Below are 25,472 nucleotides of genomic sequence, written 5' to 3' on the forward strand. Positions count from 1 at the left end.
TCGCATAGCCACAGCTAAATACAGTAGTATGTTGCGCGGACTGTGGCGGTGTAATTATCTTGATTAGGCTGAGTGCATTCGGATAGGTGTTCTGGGGGATTCGATTTCAGGTTCGAACTAGTAAAATGACGGTAAAAAACAAAGATGCAGATGCACAGGGCTGAGAAGGCTGACGCTTACCAAACGCTGCGCCCCTCGTTCCGTAAGTTTTCGCTTGCCATGTGGGGTTCTTACCGTCAGGTCAGCCCTGTGGTTACTTGGAGTCACCTCATATAAAGGGTTGCCCCCTCACTTAACTTCTCTTCATCATTTACCACTCCTCACCTTTACACTACTCTACCTTCCATCTTTCATCAATCCTCCATCAAGCCAATTTAAATTACATCATGTCCGGCTACGACCAATACAACCAGGGTGGCCACGGCCAGCAAGGCTATGGCCAGCAAGGTTACGGCCAGCAGCAAGGTTACGGCGGCCAACAAGGTTACGGTGGCCAGCAGGGTTACGACCAACAGCAACAGTACGGTCAGCCTCAACAGGGCTACGGCCAGCAAGGCTACGGCCAGCAGCAGGGTGGTTCTTCCGACTACTACGCCGGCCAGCAACACCAGCAGCAGGGCTACGGCCAGCAGCAGGGTGGTTCTTCCGACTACTACGCCGGCCAACAGCACCAGCAGCAAGGCTACGGCCAGCACGACCAGAACCGTCAGGGGTATGTACTTCTCTCACTTTCACTTCCGTTCATCATGTACTAACAGATCACAGTGGTTACGAGCAGCAGCAGGGTGCTCCCGGTGAGGCCCAGGAGGGCGAGCGTGGTCTTGCCGGTGCCCTCGCCGGTGGTGCCGCCGGTGGCTTCGCTGGCCACAAGGTCAACCACGGTTTCCTCGGAACAATCGGTGGAGCCATCATTGGTAGCATCGCTGAAGACGCCGTCAAGAAGCACCGCAACACCAACAGCCAGTCTCCTCCTCAGTACGGTGCCCCCCCTCCCAATGGTCAATATGGCGCCCCTCCTTCCAACAGTGGTAGCGGCGGCTCCATGATGGATCAGCTCGGTGGCTTCTTCAAGAAGTAGAAGGTTTCCGATGAACTTTCCTCTTACGTTTTCTGCCTGATGACACGGCTTTCATGAATTTCTTTCTTTGCTCTTATTATCGCAATGGGTCGGCTTGCATTTTTTTTCTCCTTCCGCCAGATCGCTTTCATTTTTCATGGGGTTTTTTCTTCACCCTCAAGGGGCTTGTACCATGACAGAACTGCGTTGATAACGGAAATCACCTTTGCGTGATCTGACCATAATTTTCAGAATTGCAACGTGATTACCTTGCTGAGCCATTCCTTGTAGAAAATAGTAAACCAAACAGTAAACGGTAAATCATAATGATAATAGACACTGCCGTCCGTGAGAAGTAGTGTAGCAGAGGCGGAGAGGTCAAAACACCACCCCAAGTGGAATAGCGTAAGGCCTCAGGCATCAACTGCCAAGCCCGACAAAAGTTCAAGCGGACAAGTCCCCAGTAATCTCCTTGTCAGACACATCTGCAATTTAGCATTCCCAAAATGATTATACGGAAGCTTTGTATGCGCCAGAGTGAGTGTGGTCCAATTACTGCTATCATATCCAATACCCCTGCTAACAATATCCCACAGGCCGCCAGCTCCTTGCTCTGAGCCGACGAGCCCCGACTTCGAGTCGCTTCCAATCGACATTGCCCGAAACCCCAGTCGAGACATTGCAGACATCTATCAGAGATGAGATTTCTCGCGCAGAAAATCCCCTCTTTGAGATGGTACAGGCGCAATCCGAGGCCAGCACACCCGCACAACAAGAATTCACATCAGACAAGCCGCAAAGTGAGCCGCGAATTCCTGGAGACTCCTCCAATTCATCAACTAACTCTATCTTTCTTTTCTTCCCCCAGGAAGCAGTTTCAAAAAGCTCGGCACAAGCGTGAAATCCTCCTACGACCCCGAAAATGTCATCCGCAACCCCCCCAAGCCATCCCAGATCTCCCTGGAAATGCTGCTCGCAGCAGGAACACATCTGGGCCACTCGACCTCGCGCTGGAACCCTCAGAACTCGCGATACATCTTCGGTATTCGCGAGGGGGTGCACATCATCTCTCTGGACGTAACAGCCGCGCATCTCCGCCGCGCCGCAAAAGTAGTTGAGGAAGTCGCTGCCCGCGGTGGACTGATCCTCTTCGCCGGCACACGGAAGGGCCAGAAGCGGGCCGTTGTCCAGGCGGCGTCGCTAGCAAAGGGCTACCACATCTTCGAGCGGTGGATTCCGGGCTCTCTGACAAACGGCGAGCAGATTCTCGGCCACTGTGAGACGAAGGTTGTCAACGCGCTGGACGAGGAATTGCCTGAATTCAAGTCTGATCTTGCTGATCGCCCGGTGATTAAGCCTGATTTGGTGATTTGCCTTAACCCGCTTGAGAATGTTGTCTTGCTGCATGAGTGTGGGCTTAACAATGTTCCTACTATCGGTGTTATTGATACCGATGCGGATCCTACGCGTGTCACCTACCCGATTCCCTCGAATGATGATAGTCTGCGGGCTACTTGTCTTATTGCGGGAATTCTTGGTCGTGCTGGTGAGGCGGGTCAGTTGCGTCGGTTGAAGATGGCACAGGACGGTCAGACTTCTTACACCCGTATCACAGCCAAGGAGCTGCGTCTTGATCCGTTTACGGGTCAGGCTGCTGGTAGTGGGGGGCAGAAGAAGTAGGGGCATGTGTCTTGTGTCTTCTGTCTTCTGATTGCATTTTCCTTTTCCTTTTAGTATCCGGTCGATTGCATTAAAACGACGGGACTCTGTACTGTATAGATGATTCCAGGTCTTGGTGTTGAGATATGTATTAACAAATTTGAGTCAATTTTGGTTCTTTCTTTACTTCATTCCATCTGTAATGAGGGATAATAAATCAGTAACAGCTTCTCCAGGGCTTAAGCCGTAGGTGATCTTAGGTATGACCGTATGACCTCAAGTTGGCCAGAGATATGATCTTGCCTTTAACTGATAACCCCAACCAAGCCCGACTACATTCACTCAGTAAACTGTATGATGGGACCCTGGAAGTCATCACTTTGCTGACCCCACAACCCATCAACAATGTTCAATTTCCCACATTTGTTAACAGGAAGGCAAGCAGCACACTGAAAAGCTTGAGTTGTACGCTCAAAGCCAGGAAAAGACCCACCTAGCCTCGAGATAGCAGTCGGCACCAACTATACACCTAGTCATACCATGTTGGATGATCACATTCTCTTTTGGGGGACTTCTCTTAGCGTTGTAGCTGGTGCATCTATCGAAAGAGGCCTACGAGAAAAAAGATGCCAAAGAGCATAGTGAAAGTGAAAGTGGATTGAAAGTTGCGAGCTAAGCTGGGCATCCGAACAACAGCGTGTCAGCGAGAGTTGATAGCTTCAGGCGGCATGACAGATTGAAGATATACATGTCGATCAAAATCGCACAAAATAGCCATAGATGCTACTAGGTGTCACTTCTGAGCCACGGACGAAGGGCGCTTGGAAGGAGCTTTTATTTCAGAAGTTGACACTCATGGATTTTATACGGCAACAATGGGTATGACAAGTTTCGCAACCCCGAAAATATTATAGATGATGAAATAATGAAGGCTGAGTCCTCTCATTCCTGTATAGATGCATTCATACGGATGATGGACATACTGGAGGCAGAATACCATAATAACAATCGGACGTCCGATCATTGGCATGGTAGTATGTATATAAGGCGTAGACAGCAGACACGTCTAAGCTTCTGACGGCTTTTTGTAGCTTTGTCTTCTGGACAGGGTGCTTAGGGTTACATGAGCGTTGTAGTTCTCATATCTGGAGGCAGGCGCTGTGTTCTGCGTAGCAGGACATGGTGGACTGGGCGAGGCTTGTTAAGGCAGCTAGGGGTTGCTTTCATGCCAGCAGTATTGCCAGCTATCTGTTGTTCTAGTTGCAAGACCAATAAGACTTGTCCTGTGCTGCTTTGGTTGTTGATTTGAAGTGAGGGAAAATGATTGAATCTTACTGGGAGATAGTAGGTGTGCGTGAACCTGAAGGCCATATGATCTTTGTCCCATTTCTTACTCGAATTAACGAGAATGGCACAATCAGTAAGCCAGTCACGAAATTCGCGAACGACCTAGATCTTTGCATGTAGTGCTTCTTTGGAGATATTATGTTTGCTCGTGATATGCTAACAGTGCCGGTTGTTTAGACATTGGCCATTTCCAGGATGATGACTGTTTTACTTGCCCAGCCCTGGAGGTGCGCTTTGTATTACGTCGAGGCCATTTAATGGGACTATATTAGATTTCTCCATAGTTCCTAGCTTCTTTAATAACCTTCAATAGAAACTCTTATTGCACCATGTGTCATTCTTGATGAAAACACTGGCCTGGGGGTTGATCCTAGGCTTGAATTTGAGATATCATAAATCATAAATATCCTAAAGTTTGCTAGTAGAAGTAGCATTATTCGGAATCCCAAACTTCGAAAGATCCTCCGTACTCTTTCCATCAATTGCCAACTCTGCAAGAGCGCGACCAAAGGCCGGCGCAAATTTGAACGCATGGGCAGCCCCCAGACCAACAATAATATCTTGGTGCCTTTCCAACGGGCTGATAATGAACTGTCGATCAGGTGTGATAGAGTATTGACAAGTGATAGTGCGAAGTGGTTGGCGGCCCTTGTCAGGCATAAAATTTCCCATAAACGAACAAAGCTGCTCCAGCAGCTGGGGCGAGTGTACATAGGTACGTTGCTCAGGTGCCATGAAATTATTTGAAGTATCGCGGGCAACCTTGATAGTCGGCTCACCAAAAGATGGGAACCCATAGAAACAGGGATCGCCGCCCCAAATCCATACGGGAAAACGGCTGGGTTTCCAGGCTTGTTCCTCCGTCGGTTTGAAATATGTCACTTGCTCCTGCATCACCGTCAATGGAATGTGTACGCCAAGGGGAGCAAGGAGCTTGTTGGTCCATGCGTCGGTGGCGAGGATGACTTTGGCTGCGTGGAACTGTCCCTTGGATGTTTCGATCACGACACCCGTGCCTGATTTGTTCGGCGTCACGCGGTCCACTCGCGTGTGCTCCTTCAAAATTGCACCATTTGTCCTTGCCAGACTTTGTATAGCTAGGACTGTCTTGGTCGCATGAGCAATGCCGGTGTCGGCCGTATATACCGTCTCGACCGTGTCCGGGATGTTGAACTGGGACCAACGCTTGTTGACTTCCTTGGAATCCAGAACCTCATATGGCACATTTTTAGCGTCGAGGCTTGTCGTAAAATCAACGCGTGGAGGGTTTGCGCTCTTGGGGAAAAACATAACACCACCCGTGATGGTTAACAACTTTTGGTCTGTAGCCTTTTCCAGGTCGGCCCAGTCTTTGTAGGCGGATTTTGCCAGAGAGACGTATTGAGGTGCTGCATTTACTGTTCTGACAATCCGCGATGTATCATGGGAGGCTCCGCGCACATGGCCCAGCTCAAACTGCTCGAACGCAATCACTTTCTTGCCTCTTAGAGCGGCTTGGTACGCAGCCGCACTTCCAAGCACTCCAAGTCCAACAACTGCAACGTCAAAATGTTCCGTTGTTTATGGAAATCTTTTGGAGTATTGTCAGTGAAGTTCCTACTAGAGTAATCAAGTCATGGGATGATCTCCATTCATGCTCAGTGGTAGTGATGTATAACCGGGTAGGACGGTGACGTCCGCTCACGTGCCAGTTCCCCCCATAATCAAAGATGTGCAACGTTAGGGAGGCACCTTGGCAGCTTGAACTGAGGTGGGCCCGATGTTGACAGATTGTATAATGGAATGTTGGAGTGGGCTCAGGTGGGCCGAGACTGCATTTTCTCCGTTTTTCGTTCATCTAAACATAGAACACCTTTGATGATGTGATCAGGTTTTGGCCTCTGAATTGTGATATCAACGCTTTCTTATCTTTTACGTACAGAGAGGGTATAATGAGATCTATCGCTTTGGAAGAAAACGAAAAGCAACAAGATCCACGGTCTTGGTATCGTCCACCTCGACAAACTCGCGGAATCGCTCAAACCCGCATTTCAACAGGACCCTCTGACTTCCACTATTGCTTGCTTCTGTGATAGCGATAAGATGTTCATCCACTACACCTTCTCCAATGACCATTTCTTTCTGAACTCTGACCTCCCGCTCTGTCCGGGGTAATTCTGACCAAAACCGCAGCCAGGCGCTTAAGAACTCCGTCGCGATGCCTTTCCCCCAAGCGTCTGTCCGAAGCATGTATCCAACTTCAGGCCACCCATGTGTTCCGGGGTAAAGATGACAGCCACCGATACCGATAAGCTCGCCCGTTTCCTTCAGGCAGATGGCGCAATTGGCGGTGATAAGATCGTTTGGTGGTAGGAAAGGATCCAGTTTGGATTTTGTCTTCTCAATACTTTCGTCGATACACCCAGCACTCGTCCATTTCATGACTTCTTGTTGTGTGCGTAAGACGTGTAACGCTTCCAAGTCGGTTGGTTGGAGGGCGCGGACAAGTAAGCGATCCGTTGTTATTGCTGGCCGCTCGTTATTTGCGGGAAGCGGGATTGTGGGCAAGAATGCCTTCACAGTTACAAATTCTCCCTCAGTGGCCATGTTGATGTATGATTTCAATGCTGCTCTCTTAGGAAGTGCTCATTTGTGTGGTCGATGCGGTTGACTCACAGAAAATCTACCTTGAAAGTGCGCTAGCGTGGAAACCCACATCGGCCCGACTCCGAAGACCCACCAGTTATTAGCAACTGTGAGATAAGTTGATCATAATCACACTTCATATTTATACACTTCGGACTGCCAATTTTCAATTTATAAGCTGTTGCGTAATGGGGGTTACTTGTATATATCTCGCAAGGTCCATATTCAGTTGAGTCAATATATTGAAAATGTAAGTTCTAGATCCGATCTGGAGGATATGTGAGAATGTTCTCAGCTTAATTTCACTGGCCTTGTGATCAGATTGTTTCAAATACTTAGTTTGATGTGACTAAATATGATAAATTGATGAATGTTTTACTAGTATAAGGAATCTCCCCGTAGGTTGATTTTGTAGTAGCTAGAGACTTCTCGACCAAAGAATATAAAGCAAGAGGAAGACGGTGAATATAAGAATCAAATTGCCGTAAACTAAAAGGTGAAATAAAATCAAAAAGAAGACTGAGCAATAGTGAGGTTTCGCTGGTCACCCAACTGCCAACTCACCGGTGTGTTGGCATGGATGGAAGGTGTGTGCTGTGCGGAGCGCTCACACTTCTTCTCGAGGGCTCGGGGGAATTCCTCAGAAGGGGATTCAAGTGATTATACTTACCTTGTCGTATGAGAACGTCTCAAAATTGTGAGGCTTGAAATAAGAGCATACTATAGTGGAAATTATAAAGGTAGTATGAAAAAAAGTTCTTACTATGGTTTTATTGATGAAAATAAATGAACAACATCTGATCCAATCCATTATTATTTACGGACTACAAGGGAGCCGCCCTTTCCTCCCAAAAATACAGATACAGCAGGGCCCATTTTAATGTCCCGTCTAGGCCTAGCGCTTTATAGAGTATCCATGGATGTGCGGAGTGAAGCAGCAAAGTGCATACGAAGCCCATACCTGCATGAAGTCGATAGCCTCGAATGGCCACCGACGGAGTTCGGTGGTCATGCCGGGAAGGATAAACTGGGGTTAGCGACGAATGGCCATGACTATAATTGTGCAAAATCCATGGTAATTCTCAATATGTTATTATTAAATAAATATTGTTACCCTTGAACTATTGCCGCCTCCAACTCTTCCCATATTTCCACTCCAACCACGCCAAGCCAAGACAGGCCATGCATAGTCCACCAAATAAGGTGAATGTCCATCCCGGCCCCATTGCATCCAAGCAACTCTGGAGGAAAGCAAGTCCTGCACCCGCAAGCGAGCAACGGACGATATTGTTTGCTGCCTGTGCTGCAGCCGGGGACTTGGGGTTCAGGTCTGTTAGGAGGGTACCGCAGCACTAGTTCAGAATAATAAAGTTTAGTGACGCTCCTTAGGAGGGGCAACATATGTGCAATGGCAGATACTTGCATTGAAAGTGATCGCTATGGCGAATCCTATGATAAATTGTAGAATGAGCGGAACAGCTATATGCTATGTGTTTTAGGGATCAATGAGCATGTATCACGATTGATTCTTTACAAAACTGGGTAGATTACTCACAGTTCTGGACTGTATTGCCCACCCATATCCAGCGGTGGAGATCCCTGTTGCGCATATGTAGTACCATATACTCCTGAAACGGGCTTTTTCGATGGGGAACCCAGTCAGATCGTCGCCGTGGGTGGTGTCTATTACCAGATTATGCGCACGAGCTGTGAGGCGGTAGTCGCGGTTCATAATTTTTCCTAGTCGAGAAGTAGTTAAATTTAAATGCCATTCTTTTCCAGCCAACAAAAAGGCAAGTGGTACCTGAACAGTATGCGCCAATACAGGACCCAACACCAAAGGGTAGGTAGACTAATCCTGCCTTGAGCTCTGAGAGTCTGTAGATGTCAATGAAAAGGGTTGACAGGGAGCCTTGAAGACAGCTGAAATTCATGTAATATACACCATATATAGCAGTGATGAGAAGACTGTCCCTGGATGCGAGGACTTTCAGAGTCGCTAGAGGGTTTGGAATCCGGAAATTCCGCGGGATGGTCTCTTCCTCGTTAAGGGCTTGCTGGGGGATGGATTTTCTTGACTGGTGGTAGCGGAAAATTGGGCGATAGAGCGCTGAAACATTTCGTGAACCATTCCCGACAATGCAACGGGATGTTTCAGGTAGGAAAAGAGCCATGAGCAAGAGACAGATCCCCGAAGCTATAGCAGGGATCCAAAATATCCAGCGCCACCCGGGAGCTTCACTCAAGGCTCCCCCGAGGATTGGGCCAATCGCAGTTGCAATATTGGGACTATAAGGAAAACGAGTTATGATGTGACTTTGAGATGATTTGTGATGAAGGAGTGAGGATGTCGGTTTACCCTAAAAGCACCACGCCAACATAGCCGCCACGTTCGGACGGTGGTGCAATATCAGAGATCACCCCATACCCCATCGCAATAGTTGCTTATTCTCCATCAGCGAACTTGATACTCTCTACATAAATGACCTTTCTAGGTCGAAGGATGGAGGACGAGTTGAAAATAGAAGGCAAAACATACCAGCACCACCAGCACTCTGCATCATCCTCAACAGGAACAGCGCTATCCAACTGTTCTGCACCGCCAATCCTATATTGGCAACAGCATAAATGAACAGAGTGAGGAGGTAAACGTTCCGCCTACCAGTCATATCCGCCATATCACCAACAATTGCCGGCGCGAGTCCAGCAACTATCATGTAAGATGTGACGGTAAGATTTATCTTTTCCACTGACACGTCAAGGGACGCAGATAGGGCGTTTATGGCAGGAAAGAATATGAACGAGGACAAGGGAGAGAAGGTCGCAGCGAATGTAATAAGAAAAACCGCTGTACGTTTTTCTGTTTTGCTGAAGACGGAATAAGCTTCCTGTTGAGGTTGGGAGTATTCCCCTTTTGTTGAGAGCGAGACTTCAGAGTTATGTCGAAGAAAGCTTGCAGGAGTAGAAGGACACCCATGTTGAGCAACATTTTCGGTTGAAGCTCTAGTATGCCCTGGTGTGGTTTCTTCATTACCCATGGTAAATATCTGTACCAACAGTGGTAAATTTTCGCGAGAGAAGGATATGGTAGCGACGCTATGGTGGAACCCTGTAGAAGGTTGGGATGAAAGACGGCTAGGTAGGTCTGCACCTTGATGCAGTGATGCTGGCTTTAAATACATGGATAGGCTGCGTGGAAGAGGCTTAAGGCCAAATATTAGGTACTGTGAGGGGTAAATATGGATGCTTTGGGTATAGCAAAGCAGGGGTAGTGTCATATTTGAGCGGTCACCGTGATTCATTCGATCGAATATGCCACGATTTTTGAACCCTTTCGTTACAAGTGAAGGACTTAAATGCGTATCATGCTTTAAGAAAAACAGTCTTCCTGCTACTTCAAATACATACTAATAAGTGAATTAACCGAAATTAGGTTGGCATAGAGCACTCAGAAAGGCCGCTAAAAGGCCGCTACAAAGCCTAGATTGCTTTCAATCCATGCATGTGCGAATAAACAATACTTATTGAATATTAGAGGATGCCACTCTAACTACTTTCTTCGTTAAGTGGAGCGTATTTGTTGACCAGGTAGTTGAGATTCTCATAGCACCTGCAACGACATTCCATCAGTACGAATTCAGGAATGATTGGGAAATTGATACATACTCTTCCCGGAAGCTCGAGCCATTATGGCAAGCTGATTCATGTAGCGTCAGATAGAAACTGTAGATCCGGTTGCGGTCCTCAAATTGCTCGACAGGCTTACTGATGCCCATTCGGTTGAGATAGGAATTGAGGTACACTTTCGCGCTCATGATCTTGCAGAACCTCGCACGCCACATAGCGATTTCCATCTCGTTATGTGCATAGTAGACACTCGCATCGAAGATGTAAACCTCCCCGTTTTCAAGGCTGGTTCCAATATTTCCATCCCATAGGTTGCCGTGGATCAAAGTTGGCTTTACGACCCGGCCATCGGCTTCCAAAGGTCCCAGTACTTGAGGGACTACATGTGTAATGAGCCGATCGACAAGTGGCTCCAAGTTCTTCCAGTTGCCATTCTTTTCTGTGTTGAGTGCCATCGCTCCCCTGACCAGCTGGATATAAAAGTCAACCCAGCTTGGGTTCCACGCCGTCTGCTGAGGAAGATCGCCTTGGCACGTATTGATGTGAAAACCAAACATGCCAGTGGGAGATGTGCTTGCCTGATGCAACTGCACAAGCTTGGTGGCGAGCTGGACGGGATCTGGATTCTTGCTGCCCATCTCGATGAAGTCGCTCAAGAGGTAATACGTGGCAGGGCGGGAGACACTAAGTTTGCCCCATGCGTAAGGCTCTGGGACAAAGTTGGGGCTCGTTCTGTATAGTTCAACCATAGAATTGAACTCTCCCTCCAACATGACCTTCCCTTGATCCCCCTCAGCACACTGTGGACGAATGCATCAGTCAATTTGCAGTTTATGCCGTCGATCGTCAATATCCCCATACCTTGAGAAAATAGAGCTTTGGCTCCCCATTTGAGAGTGTGGTTACAATTCTGGCAGTAAACGACCAGGCCGAAGCTCCATAGCGATCACATGAGTAGACTTGGGTGCCTGGGGGGAAGTCTAAAGCAATTGAGGAGTTAGCTTAAGACACTTGTGCTTTCTGGAAGACAGAGGGAGCATTGACGGTCAACTACTATCTGATCCAATGGAAAGTCACCCTCAATATCTTGGCCTCCGCTTTGCGCTGGCGTTACCAAAGGCACTTTACCCGCCGAAAACGTTGGGCGCTCCCACTGAGGAACAATCTTTTCAGTTGATGTCGCCATGTTAATTGTAATAGTAAGGGTAGGTTGGATCGTTTCAGACAGGATTCATGTAAATAAAGACTCCTTTAAGTATATAATACCAGACAACAAGGCCTGGCTGGTGATATACCCCGTATGAGAAAACTGTAAGCCAAGCAGAACCCCCAGACGACACCGGCGGCTCGCTGGATGATGCATGCACCCGTCGACAACGCCTTGCCACGTATTAATAGAATATCTTTCGCACCAATAATAATGAGATAAAAGCCGCTTGGTGAGGGGTAGGCCATGATATATACCACGAGCAGGTGGCGGAATCTCGGGGATTGGATGCTCTCGCGTGACGGGTCCTACCCTCGTACATAATAAGCCGCCACAACCTGTGCGTAGACTGATCTGGGGAAGGAAAAGCGGCAATCCTTCGATCCTGCCAGCATGAGCCCAGTCACCATATATTGTAAGTAGTGAACTAGAAGCGAAGATGGGGCTGACCTGTTGAGCCACAAGTCTTTTGGGGCGGGGGGAGAGGGGATTCCCAAAGTCGCGGCCCCCAATCCATTCCCCTGCAATTCATTCCATCTCAAACACAAGCGGAAAGAGAGATGCAAACATCTGAACTTCGCCACAAATGTCGAAAAATCGTTTGGAAAAATGGGTAGGTGAAGACATGGCAGAACAAGGAGATTTCCAGCTAATATGGTTCCAACCCTGCCTATAGTTTCCCTTCAGAAAGGATTCAAAAAGGACTCCACCTGACGAGACCGCCACACAAGGCCTAAATGTGACCCCTTTCCCTCCGTCTGCTACCGCTGAAATTGTGTGGTCCCCAAATGAACTTGGTGATCCATCACAAACCACAACGGACCTGAACCGAAAGCCCTCTCTGGCCGGGACTGTCCTAGCAAGCACGACATTCGGACTCCCCTCGCGAAATCCGTCAGTGGCTACCGATCGACGAAACGACCCTCTCGGCCTTACTATTGTCTATGAACCAGAAACATCGCCTTCTCTCGACATTATTTTTGTTCATGGTTTAGGCGGTACCAGCCGAGCTACGTGGGCACGAGGTCGAGATCCACAGTACTTCTGGCCGGAGAAATGGCTTCCTCTCGAGCCAGGAATTCGAATGGCACGAATCCTGTCCTTTGGCTACAACGCTAGCTGGGCCTCCAGTGCCTCAGCTCCGATCACGGGCATAACAGACTTCGCGAAAGACCTGTTGTATTCGATGAAGTTTGCCAAGGGCGAAAAATTGGAAGAGCTTGAGCTGGGCCAGGTAATTCCCCGACCTTCCCCTGTTCTACTTCTAAAGAGGTGTTCACGCCTCGCATCACTAGAGACCCATTATCTTCATTGTTCACTCTATGGGGGGCCTCGTCGTTAAGCAGGCATATATTCTTGGCCAAAACGACAATCAGTATTCTGACATCGTATCATCGATCAGTGCGATACTATTTTTGGCGACTCCACATCGCGGATCTAATCTGGCGGATATCTTGAACAAGATCCTGACCGTGTCACTGTTCAATCATAGTCCCAAATTATACATATCGGAGCTGAGTGTCGGGTCCCAGACTGTAGCAGCTCTGAACGAGCAATTCCGTCACATTGCTCCAAACCTGGACATACTTTCATTCTATGAGACCCTGCAGACTTCAATTGGTCCGAAGAAAATGGTATGTGCGGCTCTACCTTTACTCTATACGTGCTGACTCGCTCGTAGATGGTGGTCGAGAAAGAATCAGCTACTCTTGGGTATCCGAAGGAGATTTCAAAAGCTCTGGTTGCCGATCACCATACGGTCTGCAAGTTCGATAGCATTCAGGACTCCAATTACATCAGTGTTAGGAACGCCTTGAAAACCTTGGTCTCATCTATTCGCTCGGCAGGTGAGTCCGACCTGTACTTTTGTTGTTATTAATATTAAACACGTACTGACCTGAATCCGACAGGACAATCTTTATTTAGAGAGCAGGGGAAAACACACCTCGAACAGTTGCAGGCTCTGCTGGCAGTGTCGGAGGCCTTTCATGAAGACCTCGAATTCTTTCATTCCAGGTGGACTCCTGGGACCTGCGACTGGATTATATTTCATCCATCCTTCATTCATTGGATGGATGAAGCTGAGGATGCCCCAACCATGTTGTGGTTGCACGCGTTGCCAGCGAGTGGGAAATCGGTTTTATCAGCCTTTGTTACACATAAGCTCTTAGAACAGGAAATTTGTGTGTACTATTTCTTCCGATTCAGTGACGAGTCCAAGCGCTCGCTGAGCGCCTGCTTGAGGAGCATTGCTTTTCAGATTGCAAAGCAGCTGCCTGGATTTTGCCGCGCATTAAAAAACATCCCATCTGCCACAAAGACGTTAGAGAAAACGGACCCCAAGGCCATCTGGGAGAGAATATTTGTTCAACTGCTGTTCAAAATGAGATTTTCTACAACGATCTACTGTGTTATCGACGCACTGGACGAGTCCGACAACCCACAGCAGCTGGTAGAGATAATGCAGAGTGTGTCGCATTCATTGACGCGCATCAAGGTGATCCTTGTTAGTCGGCAAACATCAGGACTCATCACAACGTTTGACCGGTTGTCGACTGTGCTCTCGGTCGCATATTTACCACTGGAGAGTACCAAAAGAGACATACGGCGGTATGTCGAACGGGAAGTAGAATACTTGCGTGCCGCCCCCGAATTCAAAGCGCGGCTAGTGGACAAAATGGTGAAATGTGCGAATGGTAATTTTCTATGGGCCAGTCTTGCGATGCGTGAGGTGGCGGAGTGCAACACAGAAGAGGACGTCGACGAAACGCTGGGTGGCATCCCGGGTGGTATGGAGCAATTATATCAACGCATGGAGCGCACAATCATTACGAACACAAAACCACGCGATAGGAAACTGGGACAGAGAATTTTGATGTGGGCAACATGCTCCCGGCGTCCGCTGGTCCTTAGTGAGCTGGCACAAGCGTTGGAGCCCGACTTTTTGCCCATGGTAGAGATGAGCCTCCTCATCAACCGTGTTTGTGGGCAGTTTGTCATCGTTGACTCTGCTACTGGTAGCTTAGTGATGGTCCATCAAACCGCGAGGGATCATATAGTGGCGACGGACTCAGAGCTAGGAGTCAATGTACTCGAAGGCCATGAGAAGTTGTTGACCAAGTGCCTGGCTGTCTTGGAGAAGCACTACCAACCTCGAGATCTGCATCTTCGGCCCGGGGACCGGAAAGATAGTTTGAGGGGAGAATTCGTCTACTATGCAATGACGTCGTGGGCGTATCACCTGGATAAAGTATCCCCTGATTCAGATGCACCACTACTTCTTTTGGCCAAATTCCTCCAAGGCAATCACGTTCTAGACTGGATTGTAGCTCTGGCTCAAACAAGAAAATTGCGGGTTCTTGTGTCTTCTGCGAAGAGCATGAATCTATACGTCCGCCGGAAACGAGGTCGCAATGCTGTGACACACCCAATGGTCCATCGGCTTCAAGAGCTAGACTTGGTGGAATCATGGGCAACAGACTTGCTCAAACTCATTGGGAAGTTTGGACTGCATCTGACTGAGTCCCCTACCTCTATCTACCAGCAAATTCCGCCATTCTGCCCAAGAACATCTATGATATACCGCCAATTCGAGCAATCCGGCCCCCGTCCACATTCCCTAGTGGTCAATGGACTATCAAAGTCCACGTGGGATGATGGCCTAGCAAGGATTTCTCTCCAACCCGCGACCCAGGGTCTCATAATTGTTTGCGCCGGAGAACATTTTGCTGTGTTAACCGGCCGAGGAGTAATTACTTTGTATAACTCTACGACTTTCGAGACTAGACATGTGCTCAAACATGCGGAGGAGGTTTCTGCGATGAGTTTCAGTCGCGGCTCCCATCTTATCGTGACATACGGTTACCGGACGACAAAGGTCTGGTCTGTCGATTCGGGAGAAGTCATGCACCGGATCCAAAACCCCATTGGCAGCACAGCCTTGGCCATGGTATTCTCCTCCGGGGATACCCAGATTGTAATCGGGTCAGCGGATCGACTCCTCAGAGTCGCCCGGTTGATGGACCAAGTTCCCGCTTGGTCGGTTTTGCATCGCAGCCTTCTGACATTGGACACTGCTCTGGACAGGCCTGTGCATAACGTGCCTTGGCGTATGGCGTTTAATTCTGACGCGACCTGTGTAGCTGTCGCGTACCGCGGTTCTCCTCTATGTGTCTGGTCCCTGGAAAATGCGACACTCTTGGGACGATGTATGCGCAGTCATGAATATGCAGGAAATTCCTGGACGGTTGTGGACCAAATGATATGGCATCCGAAATCCCAGGACATCCTCGGTCTGTACCAGGGAGGGCAGGTATTCAGATGGAATCCATACACGAACAGCCAGCAGGAAATGGAAGCCGAGGGATCAATTATTGCATGCAGTCCTGAGGGCAAGTTTTTTACAATAGGTGACAGCCAGGGCACGATCAAGCTGTATAGCTTTCATCATTTCGCCCTGATCTACAAGCTCTCCTGCGATCAGATGATCACCGATATCTGCTTCAGTCCAGACAGCAAACGATTATATGACCTCCGTGGCCCATGGTGCAATGTTTGGGAGCCAAATGCATTACTTGCAGGGGATGAGAATGGCGATGATAGTGACCTTGGGAGCGAGGCGGCTAGCATTCCAACGGCCATTGTTTCCGAAGCTTCTGCAGAGGTACGGGCGCAGATAACCGCAATTGCCATTCAATTCAAAGGGCAACATCACGCTGTTGGGAATGAAGCGGGAGTTGTCAGCGTAATAGAATCCTCGGAAGGCAAGCATGCGACATCTGAGCTCTGGAGGTCATCATTGGAGCTACCAATTTCACATTTAGATTGGTCGTCTGATGGAAGATTCTTAGCCAGTGTCGAGATGGCAGGGAGGGTCGTCGTGAAGGAGATTCATACAGACAGCGACGGAGCCTGGACTGTTAACCAAGCATTCGAGGCGACAATGGATGTTAGTCCTGAAGGCGTTCAACAAGTCCTCCTCAATAGCAACGGGGCAATTGTTTTAGTCAAAAACGGGCCTTCAGTCACCGTTCAACCGGTGATGTCGACTCATCCCAGCAGAGAACCTCTGGCTATTACATCGCCAGATACGAAGTGGGTCAAACACCCAACAGACTCAAAACTATTATTGTCTTTTAGCTCCAGTCATATACGTGTCTACAGATGGGATGATCTCTCTGAAATCTCCGTCATGGATCTGGAGAGACCACCGGTACTGTCGGAACCAGATCTAGAGGTCACTCCAGATATCGTCAAAGACCACCTGCATAATGAAGAAAACGCAAAAATCCAGCGCATCTGCCATACTCGCTCAGGCTCCCACTTCCTCATCCACACTATCTTTTCGACCAACGGTCGCAGAGAAACCGTCACATTGCTGTTTCAAACATCTTCTCTGTCCCAATTACCAACCACGCCAACCATATCTCCGTCGATCGAAACGCCCATGACCATTCCACCCGAAATTCAGCGCCAAATTGAAATTCCCCTTGGAATCCTCTCGCGTCAACGTCTTGTGTTCCTTAACAAAAGCCACTGGGTATGTTCTTGGATTCTCGGTTCCAACTTCACCCCAGACCAGGTGCAGCGACACTACTTCCTCCCCAAGGATTGGTTGAATATGGAATGTTTGGAATTGTGTGTTTTGCTTCCAAATGGGGTGTTTTTGATCCCGAATAACGGCGAGCTGGCTGAGGTTAGTAGCACCGGGTTAAGTCATGGGTGATTTGCTTTGACGAACCCAACCTTCTATACGTGTATATCCTGTGACAATCAATTATGGAGGAATTGACAGGATCGCAATTAAAACAAAGGGCCCTTACTGTAGGCTAAGACATGATGAGAAAATATCAAGGCAGCTAGCCAGCCAGGGTGTCCTGTCATGGATATATAGGTGTCGCTAAGCTATAGGGCTTGGGATACAATTTCGAATATGATTCTTTCTCAATAGACCTCTCTAATCAGCACCTATTTACTCACATATCATGGAATGTAAAAGATCCTGCACAATCGCACTATATAGACTAAACCAAAGCAATCTTGTAGAATAAATTCGATCGCCGATCACCACTGTTACCCGATGCAAATCCCAGGAAAAGACGAACTTCCCCGGCCGCAGTCTTATAGATGGCCAATCCTTCAGGTTCACGGAAGGATAGTGTTGATCCAGCTTTTGTAATGAGAGGACCCTGGACGACAGATCCAGTATTCATGTTGACAGTGGTCACATCTGAATTCACCTCACCACCGGTGACATCATACGAATTGCCATATAAAAGATAGATATACTGGCCATACGCTGCATATCCCTGGAATGTAGCGGATGCTGTGTCTAGCGATGGATGCTTGAAGTTCGCGAGAGGGTTGGAGAAATCCCCATCCGTTGCCTCGTCCAAGTTGAACACGGCAATGTGTTTACCGTCACTGAGGCTGTGACGGACAATGAGACGGTTGCTCACGGGATCAATGGAGCAGGTATGCTCTGTAGCACTAGCGATAGGGACGAATTTTACAAGTGACGACGAGGACGAGGAGAGTGTAGTTCCGCTAACAAACTTGAACCGAGCAAGTTTCTTGCCATATCCGTTCGAGTTGGCCTCCACTTCTGTCCATAGGTAGGATGATGAGCCGACCCCTTGAGCGCCGAAGGAGACACCATGACCAAAACTCTTCAAATGCATGTATCCCACGTAATTGCCATCGAAGTCAAGTTGGGTGATGCATAGGTCCCCCGAGGTCTCAGAGGAACCATCACGTCGTTGGGCGACAAAGAGTCGGCGATTGGTATTGTCAAATGCAAAGCCTTGTTGTACAGTCTTATCATGCAGGGACTTGCTGCGGAAGAGGTCGTATGAAGGCTTTGACAGATCAAAGCGTTGAGAGGTAGGAATCGTCGCTTGCACAGGCTGGATATTGAACACCAGAACAATCAATGCAAGTATAAGAGCAGCCGGTTTCAAACCCCACGTCCAATGTTGGGTAGTAATCATTGCAAAGTGCAGATTTATTTGCAAAGTAGGTACATGTAGGCAAGCCAATACTTAATGTAGTATTTATAGAGAGGGGCGGCGCGGGACGAAATACGAAAGGCCGAGGAGATCTTTGTCAGAATAGGATCTTGGCTCCTCGTATTTCATATTGGGTCTAACCATAGAAGAGTCTTAACATAGATGCAACTTGAATTCAGGGGCATTGTTGAATATACAGATAATTCGCAGAGATATAAGTCTAATATCATGTGTTGATCATAAGGGAGCTGGCATTGCAAACAAAACTAAACAATAGCATGAAAAAAGCATGGAGACCGCAGTCTCAAATGCCGGAAATGACCATCTTTCCAGCACATACAACGAAAATCTCAATATGATATCCATTGCTGCGATTGCACAGTTGTTCTGGTTTCAATCCATAAAAGGAAATATCCCAATCCGTATCTCATTAAGGCATATGATCTTCATAAAATCATGAGAAGCACCTCGCGTAAAAGGAAAAGAAAAAGCGATCATATAGAACAAAATCAAACGACATAAGGCGCGGGTCTGCGACTGGAGCTGCGGTGACGCGAGTGCGAGCCAGAGCCATGGCCACGACGACTGGAATGACTGCGTCTCCGAACAGTCGTCTCCTTAACAACAGTCGGTTTATGCGAGTGGTGCAAGAACAGCGCAAGCAGCGCAGTCCAGAAGAAGAATGCTGTCTCCATAATACCAAATGCGAAAGAGGCTTTCAGCATAGCGCAAGTCTTGTTGACGTCCAACGAGAGCGGATTATCAGTGCGCTGGCCGTAAGACCCGAATGGACCCAGAGAGATCCAGACAGAGCCGCCATGCCAGCTGGCACAGTCTGCGTTGGCAATAAAGCGGAGCTGGTAGACGGACGCAATGAAGGCGCCGAAGAAGAGCAGGTCCACGAACGCGACGAAGATTGCGGATCGCTTTGTTGTTGAGAAGCGGATTAGCGTGTCGAGGGCCCAGAAGATGGCGATTACGCTGACGATGAAGAGGACCAGAATGTATGGTGGGGTCAGCTGGTTTGCTTTCAGGTAGCCGTTAACGAAGTAAGCCTAAGTTCAGAGACATCATTAGCGGGAGAGTCGGAGGGGTATTGCTGATCGGACTGGTTGACAGTTGACATACCAGCATGCCAATGATTGGGATCAGGAAGACGATCTCAACCAGGCGGTTGAATATGAAGAACACGCTGCCAATCATCTCGGCGGTTTAAAGAGAGATTGGGTTTCAGATCTCTGGAATGTACAACTGTCCCGATGTGCTTGGGGTATGTCCGAGGTACAGTAACAAAGATCGTGGGGGGCTACACAAGCTCGCAAAAAAAGCACAGGCAGTTGCGATTACAGTGCAGTATGCACGATGTAGAAGATGCAGAGGGATACAGAAGAGAAATGAAAAAAAAAAAGGAAAAAGAACACAAATAAGAGGGGGAAATTAAAAAAAGATATCCAGTGTCATCTTTGGGCTGAGGAGGCTGGGCGACTCACAATGTACGATGTCGGTGGCTGGGGTAACCCGAGTCCCCATTGCTGGCCTCGACGCTTTTTGTATATTGATTAGTCTCAGGCACTTGCATGAGCCGTCCCTTTTTAATCTATGTCTTGCATTTGATTACTCCGTATCCCTCGGACTGATAGGTTAGGGCATGAGAATATAGATGATCGTTGTCAAGCCAACCACATTAAGTGGGGACTCTATGGGGGAGTGCTGGACTTGACTTCATTGTACTGACAAATTGTATAGATCACTATTTCTGTATTTCTGTTTAAAGAGCTAGAGGGCTCTTGTTGAATGTATTCTTGGTTTCGATGGCAACAAATGTAGATTCTTTTGTTTTCAACGCCAATACGCTCATAATCATACTAGTACAGAGTTGTATCACCAGCCACCGCAATAATCCGTTAATCAAATCGTAAGCAAATAACACGGGCAATTACCGCTCTGAACTAGACTGCAGTCATCAATAATCCCATCAATTATCTTTACATGGCCCGACCGGGCATGTCCGTCAACGGACGCCCCGGACCCGACATCTCGTCAGGGACATGGATTCCCGCATTAGCCGTCAGCGGCTGTGTCTGGGACACATACGCATTGCTGGGGTCATATTGAGGCGCATGGTGGCCGGCACCGGGATGCTGTCCCATAGTATGACCAGGTCGCATCTCATACCCGTTGGTAACATCGTCCTCGCTCGACGACCAAGCACCGCCGTCAGCGGCATGGTCATGTGGGCGGCGATTGTAAACATTCGATGCGTACGGGTTGGACCCATGAAGATAGTTAGATGCGTCGGGCCTGGCATGTTCCGAGCTGGGGATATCTGGCTGGTCCATGCGCTCTTCTTCGAGGTTGTGGAGAGCAGTCGAGCTCTCACCTCGAGAGCCCTTAAGCCGAACTGTATCAGGTCCTGCAGGATCGGTCCCCCAGGTTCGGATTGGGTAGGCGCGCCCCTTGCGCCAGGCTTCGGTGAGCGGTGGGAAATACTGGCGATAAGCGACAAAGCCGCAGGCGATCCCAAGCATTGACCCCGTAATCACGTCGAAGGGGTGGTGGCGCGCGTCCATGATACGTGATACGGCCACAAGGGTTGCTGCTAGTAGAGGAGCCATGACGAGAAGGGCTTTCCAGGCCTCACCGCGATTGTCCATAACGTGCAACTTTCCGCCTAACCAGAGCGATGTGTAAACGAGACCAGCAAAGGAGGCTATTGATTGGGTGTTAGTAATAGGAAAGACCTAGCGAATCGCAAACGGGTATACACACAACTACTGTGGCCTAGATGAATCAATGTTAGCATTTGCGACTCTGAAAAGCAGTGTCGGGTCATATTGCATACCGGACGGCCATGACCGAAACCCATCTGTTAACAATGCGGGATCACCGGTACAAATCGATGAGTTCGACAATCCTGGGAAAAGGTCCTTGCTGCCAGCGCGTGGTTGACAACGATCAATGAGATCAGGTCTCGGCTTGCCACATGCGTTCTTTAGCGCCTGTGTAATGACAAACGCGAGTCCCTGAGCCAACAAAAGACCCAAAATTCCACAATTGAGTTCCCAAAGTCTGTCCTTCCAGCGATGCGGACCTCTCAGCTTCCGCTTCCCAGACGCCGCGTCCTGTGGCTTATTGTGCGAGAACAAGCCATCAATGAACAAGGTGTAGATGATAATGAGAGCGAGTGGGAAAGCACCGGAGATGCAGAGGGCATAGGTCATGGGGATGCGTTCATGGACGGCGTAAGGATATTGAATGGATATGTTGTTGAGGGAGAAGTGCTGGTGGAACGGCTCAATCGTGTTGAGAATCGCGAAGCCGGCAACGCAGGCCCTGTTCCAGGGGTTAGTATGGAGTAGACAGAGAGGGAAATTGATTTCCGTACACAATGATCACATAGTCGAAGATGTAGCTGAGAAATTGTTAGTTCAGGGATTTGCGGGGGAGACCTGGGGAAAGTTGACACACGAGATAACAACACGCGGTCGGAGCCGCCGCTTAGAGAAGGGGAGTTTTGCAGGGATTTCCATGTTGACTCTAGGACTTCCCCAAGAAATTATAAAATTGGGGAAGTTGGAAGTTCAAATGATCTGAATATCTGACGGGAAAATAAACATATCTGCCTAGTCAAAGGGCATTGCTTGGCATCGGCATTTATAACACCTGGGCCCTTAGCGGCCTCCCCTTTTTTTTCCAGTCTGAGGGATGTGATTGGCTATCTCAAAGGGGCTGAGCTGACAGGTGCACGGGTGGGCCTTTCCTGTCAAAATACAAGCCTCCGTAGGTAAATTAAAGGTAATTAAGGGCTCCATAGGGGGCACATTGTCTTATTTCAGGGTCAACATAAATTTAACGGGTCAATTTGTCATCCAAGTTCGATATGGGGTAGTGGTTAACCTAGCGGATTTTCAGTACAATGACCTCCGCGGCCCCGGGTTCGATTCCCGGTATCGAAGTTTCTTTTTTTTTTTTTCTTTTTTCTTTTTTCTTTTTCTAAAGCCCTAGAGGTCCTGGTTTTTGCTGCCTAGGTGGACAAATCAGATTTACATATCCTATGCTCATCCTACTTGAAAAACCGAAGGAGTGAATTCAATCTACTAATACACAATGCTGAAGGAATGTCCAGGCATGCCTCAATTACAACATCAACCAGATATGGCTATTTCCGATCCACCAAATAGACACTCAGCTTTTGAGATGGACACCGGGCCAAGAAAACCATACAGAAAATGAGAAGAAATATCAAGAAAATACATATCGACGTGAAGGAGACATCAATGGAAGTTTACAAGGCATAAAAAAATGGCCATAGAAATCACATGTCCAGAGTCGCAAACTGCCAAATTACACAAGAGGTTCCTCATTTAGCAAGTGGTGATGAACAGGCCAAGACTAAAAAGAGCTGTTAGCTGATATACAGGGAAAAGGGAAAGTAGAAGAAAACTTACGGAGAGGGGTTCCAGTCCTCGAAGAAGTTCAAGTTGGTACTGCCAGCGTTCTTCATCTCATAGGCGACAGCCTGGCCAGCTGGACAAGAGAAGGTAGAGACAACGTATGAGTTGCCGGGGGAGACGGCGATGGTGCCGAGGTCCTGGGCCACCGAGGGCACGTTGCTGAAGGATGTTGAGGAATCGGCAGTGGAAGAGAGCTTAGCGAAGTCAATCTTTCCATCACCACTGAAGCTGAAAGACGAGGTCTCGAGATCCTCAAGCTTGGGGAAGAGGAACACAAGGCTGCAGGTCTTGCCAGCGTCGGAGTTCGGGATGTCGAAGTTGAACAAGGTCGAGATGGTCGAAGTCACGGTACCGTTGAGGCCAGTTCCTGCGGTGGTGTCGGGCGAGGACGAGTCGACTTCGACAATAAGGTGGGGGATCTCGTAATTACCAGAGAGGGTAGTGGGACAAGCACCGCCGGAGGTAGTGCCAGTCGCTGATGCGGTGGGAGAGGCAGAGCTAATAGGGACGGATGAACTGGGGGAGCCAGTGGGGGAGCCGGTGGGACGAGGGACACCGGAGGTAGCGGGAACAGAAGCCGACCCAGATGGCTGTGGGCTACCGGCTGGGGTAGGCACGCTAGCAGAGCCACCAGGGTGCGAACTACCACCGCCAGTGGGAGCGGGCACGCTAGCAGAGACGCCAGGCTGCGAACCACCACCGCCAGTGGGAGCAGGCACGCTAGAAGAGCCACCAGGGTGCGAACTACCACCGCCGGAGAAAGGAGGCACGCTAACGGAGATGCCAGGCTGCGAAGTACCGCCGCCTCCACCGCCGCCAGGAGGCACACTAGCAGAAGCACCAGGCTGCGAAGCACCGCCGCCTCCACCGCCACCAGGAGGCACACTAGCAGAGGCACCAGGCTGCGAAGTACTGCCGCCTCCACCGCCGCCAGGAGGCACACTAGCAGAGGCACCAGGCTGCGAAGTACCGCCGCCGCCGGCGGGAGCAGGTTGTGTAACAGAAGGCTTGATACCAGCGCCACCAGACGGGGCAGGCATACTAGCAGAGGGCTGCGGCGCACCACCACCACCACCACCACCACCACCAGGGGCGGAGGGCAGAGGACCAGGAGCACCGGAGGTAGGGCAGCTACAGTCAGTGACAGTGATAGTGGTTGTGGCAGTGTGAATAGCACCAGGACCAGGGCCACCACCACCACCTCCAGGACCACTACCTCCAGCGCCACCACCTCCGGCGCCAGGGCCAGGAGCGGGACCAGGAGCAGGACTAGGAGCAGGGCCACCACCACCTCCAGGACCACCACCACCAGCAGCGCCAGGGCCAGTGCCAGGAGCGGGACCAGGAGCGGGACCAGGAGCGGGACCAGGAGCGGGACTAGGAGCGGAACCAGGAGCACCTCCAGGGCCACCACCACCAGCACCAGGGCCAGGAGCGGGACCAGGAGCAGGACTAGAAGCAGGGCCACCACCACCTCCAGTGCCAGGGCCAGGAGCGGGACCAGGAGCGGGACCAGGAGCGGGACCAGGAGCGGGACTAGGAGCGGAACCAGGAGCACCTCCAGGGCCACCACCACCAGCACCAGGGCCAGGAGCGGGACCAGGAGCAGGACTAGGAGCAGGGCCACCACCACCTCCAGGACCACCACTAGCAGCAGCGCCAGGGCCAGGGCCTGGAGCGGGACCTGGAGCACCGGGGCCGGAACCAGTGCCCGAGCAGGAGTCGGCAGACATCTCCACGTTCACGCAGCCAGTGACATCCATCTTGTTGGGGGTCGTGTAGATATTCAGACCACCGTTCTGGCCCGTGGCACATGCAACGAAGCCGGGGTTGCTGCGGAACTCCAGTTTACCCTGGGAGTTGATAGAGAAACCGGGGGTAGGAGTCACACCCTCATCACACTGGAGTTGTGTGGTGGGAGCTGTTATACAGTCAGATATACATCTTTTGGCAGTTGATATACAGGGAATTGATTGGTTTACTTACGGGTGAGGATGCACCCACGGCCCTTGGAGTCGGTGATGGCGCCATTAGAGTCGATGCAGTACTGTGCGGGTTGCAAACTATCGTCGCCAATGCGGTTCTGGCCATCACCCAGCTGGCCAAGTTTACCGGAGGCACCGCCGGAAGAGGTGAGGTGGAAGCAGCAGCTATCAGTGCGGCTAACGAGGGCGTTAGAGCCAGCAGCAAATGCAGCGAGGGCAATGAAGTTCCTCATGATTGCTGTTCAGCGAATGTGAATAGGCTGATCAACTAGCGAATGAACACAGCGCCCCCTTTTAAGAAGCTCGTGAAAAATTGGACGATCTGATGATATCCACCGGTAGAGTTGTGGTGGCAGGTGTGACTTTAATTGAGGGAGCAAGATTTTGGGGGAGAGTGCATCTTTATAAGAAGCAGTGGGTTAAAGCTCCAGACGAATCAACGAAAAATGTAATATCAGGGCACCCATGACCGGCAAAAGTCCCCGAGATGAAAACATAAAGAAA

The 25,472-nt window shown here is 49.5% G+C and overlaps 10 protein-coding genes across 10 annotated transcripts; 3 read left to right on the top strand and 7 right to left on the bottom strand.

Moving 5' to 3' along the window:
- Positions 1 to 386: 386 nt before the first annotated feature.
- Positions 387 to 1,334, top strand: hel10 (putative high expression lethality protein Hel10; the record flags this gene model as incomplete). Its single annotated transcript, XM_057277390.1, has 2 exons — positions 387 to 712; positions 766 to 1,334. 2 exons carry the CDS (start codon positions 387 to 389, stop codon positions 1,076 to 1,078), a joined length of 639 nt encoding a protein of 212 aa, XP_057137000.1. The 3' UTR covers positions 1,079 to 1,334.
- Positions 1,335 to 1,542: 208 nt separating this feature from the next.
- Positions 1,543 to 2,902, top strand: N7471_004672 (mitochondrial 37S ribosomal protein uS2m). Its single transcript, XM_057277391.1, has 3 exons — positions 1,543 to 1,594; positions 1,654 to 1,857; positions 1,926 to 2,902. Exons 1-3 carry the CDS (start codon positions 1,564 to 1,566, stop codon positions 2,735 to 2,737), a joined length of 1,047 nt encoding a protein of 348 aa, XP_057137001.1. The 5' UTR covers positions 1,543 to 1,563; the 3' UTR covers positions 2,738 to 2,902.
- Positions 2,903 to 4,471: 1,569 nt separating this feature from the next.
- Positions 4,472 to 6,649, bottom strand: N7471_004673 (putative sarcosine oxidase; the record flags this gene model as incomplete). The annotated part of the gene is made up of 2 exons (XM_057277392.1): positions 4,472 to 5,598; positions 6,022 to 6,649. The coding sequence occupies 2 exons, from the start codon at positions 6,647 to 6,649 to the stop codon at positions 4,472 to 4,474; spliced, it is 1,755 nt and encodes a 584-aa protein (XP_057137002.1).
- A 1,160-nt stretch (positions 6,650 to 7,809) lies between these two features.
- On the bottom strand, positions 7,810 to 9,405 carry N7471_004674 (Major facilitator superfamily domain general substrate transporter; the record flags this gene model as incomplete). The annotated part of the gene is made up of 6 exons (XM_057277393.1): positions 7,810 to 8,040; positions 8,112 to 8,174; positions 8,244 to 8,428; positions 8,493 to 8,977; positions 9,048 to 9,132; positions 9,228 to 9,405. 6 exons carry the CDS (start codon positions 9,403 to 9,405, stop codon positions 7,810 to 7,812), a joined length of 1,227 nt encoding a protein of 408 aa, XP_057137003.1.
- Positions 9,406 to 10,234: 829 nt separating this feature from the next.
- N7471_004675 (Fructosamine/Ketosamine-3-kinase) lies at positions 10,235 to 11,501 on the bottom strand (the record flags this gene model as incomplete). The annotated part of the gene is made up of 4 exons (XM_057277394.1): positions 10,235 to 10,298; positions 10,355 to 11,115; positions 11,177 to 11,295; positions 11,360 to 11,501. The coding sequence occupies 4 exons, from the start codon at positions 11,499 to 11,501 to the stop codon at positions 10,235 to 10,237; spliced, it is 1,086 nt and encodes a 361-aa protein (XP_057137004.1).
- A 607-nt stretch (positions 11,502 to 12,108) lies between these two features.
- N7471_004676 (uncharacterized protein) lies at positions 12,109 to 17,247 on the top strand (the record flags this gene model as incomplete). The annotated part of the gene is made up of 5 exons (XM_057277395.1): positions 12,109 to 12,135; positions 12,199 to 12,756; positions 12,818 to 13,156; positions 13,204 to 13,369; positions 13,433 to 17,247. The coding sequence occupies 5 exons, from the start codon at positions 12,109 to 12,111 to the stop codon at positions 17,245 to 17,247; spliced, it is 4,905 nt and encodes a 1,634-aa protein (XP_057137005.1).
- A 298-nt stretch (positions 17,248 to 17,545) lies between these two features.
- N7471_004677 (putative FacC-like extracellular signaling protein) lies at positions 17,546 to 18,511 on the bottom strand (the record flags this gene model as incomplete). Its single annotated transcript, XM_057277396.1, has 1 exon — positions 17,546 to 18,511. The coding sequence occupies one exon, from the start codon at positions 18,509 to 18,511 to the stop codon at positions 17,546 to 17,548; it is 966 nt and encodes a 321-aa protein (XP_057137006.1).
- Positions 18,512 to 19,038: 527 nt separating this feature from the next.
- N7471_004678 (uncharacterized protein) lies at positions 19,039 to 19,732 on the bottom strand (the record flags this gene model as incomplete). Its single annotated transcript, XM_057277397.1, has 2 exons — positions 19,039 to 19,584; positions 19,658 to 19,732. 2 exons carry the CDS (start codon positions 19,730 to 19,732, stop codon positions 19,039 to 19,041), a joined length of 621 nt encoding a protein of 206 aa, XP_057137007.1.
- Positions 19,733 to 20,514: 782 nt separating this feature from the next.
- Positions 20,515 to 22,059, bottom strand: N7471_004679 (phosphatase PAP2 family protein; the record flags this gene model as incomplete). Its single annotated transcript, XM_057277398.1, has 5 exons — positions 20,515 to 21,239; positions 21,299 to 21,310; positions 21,372 to 21,862; positions 21,915 to 21,941; positions 21,998 to 22,059. The coding sequence occupies 5 exons, from the start codon at positions 22,057 to 22,059 to the stop codon at positions 20,515 to 20,517; spliced, it is 1,317 nt and encodes a 438-aa protein (XP_057137008.1).
- Positions 22,060 to 22,893: 834 nt separating this feature from the next.
- N7471_004680 (putative GPI anchored cell wall protein) lies at positions 22,894 to 25,201 on the bottom strand (the record flags this gene model as incomplete). The annotated part of the gene is made up of 3 exons (XM_057277399.1): positions 22,894 to 22,921; positions 22,978 to 24,904; positions 24,970 to 25,201. 3 exons carry the CDS (start codon positions 25,199 to 25,201, stop codon positions 22,894 to 22,896), a joined length of 2,187 nt encoding a protein of 728 aa, XP_057137009.1.
- Positions 25,202 to 25,472: the final 271 nt, after the last annotated feature.

Source organism: Penicillium samsonianum (genome assembly GCF_028829775.1).
Source record: "Penicillium samsonianum strain IBT 33392 chromosome Unknown utg000003l_segment0_segment0, whole genome shotgun sequence".
NCBI lineage: Eukaryota > Fungi > Ascomycota > Eurotiomycetes > Eurotiales > Aspergillaceae > Penicillium > Penicillium samsonianum.

Excerpts from the sequence above, each read along its gene's own strand:
- N7471_004672 (XM_057277391.1), top strand. The coding sequence starts at position 1,564 with ATGATTATACGGAAGCTTTGTATGCGCCAGA. Across the intron at positions 1,595-1,653 it reads GAAGCTTTGTATGCGCCAGA|GCCGCCAGCTCCTTGCTCTG; the intron begins GTGAGTGTGGTC and ends AATATCCCACAG. Across the intron at positions 1,858-1,925 it reads CACATCAGACAAGCCGCAAA|GAAGCAGTTTCAAAAAGCTC; the intron begins GTGAGCCGCGAA and ends TTCTTCCCCCAG.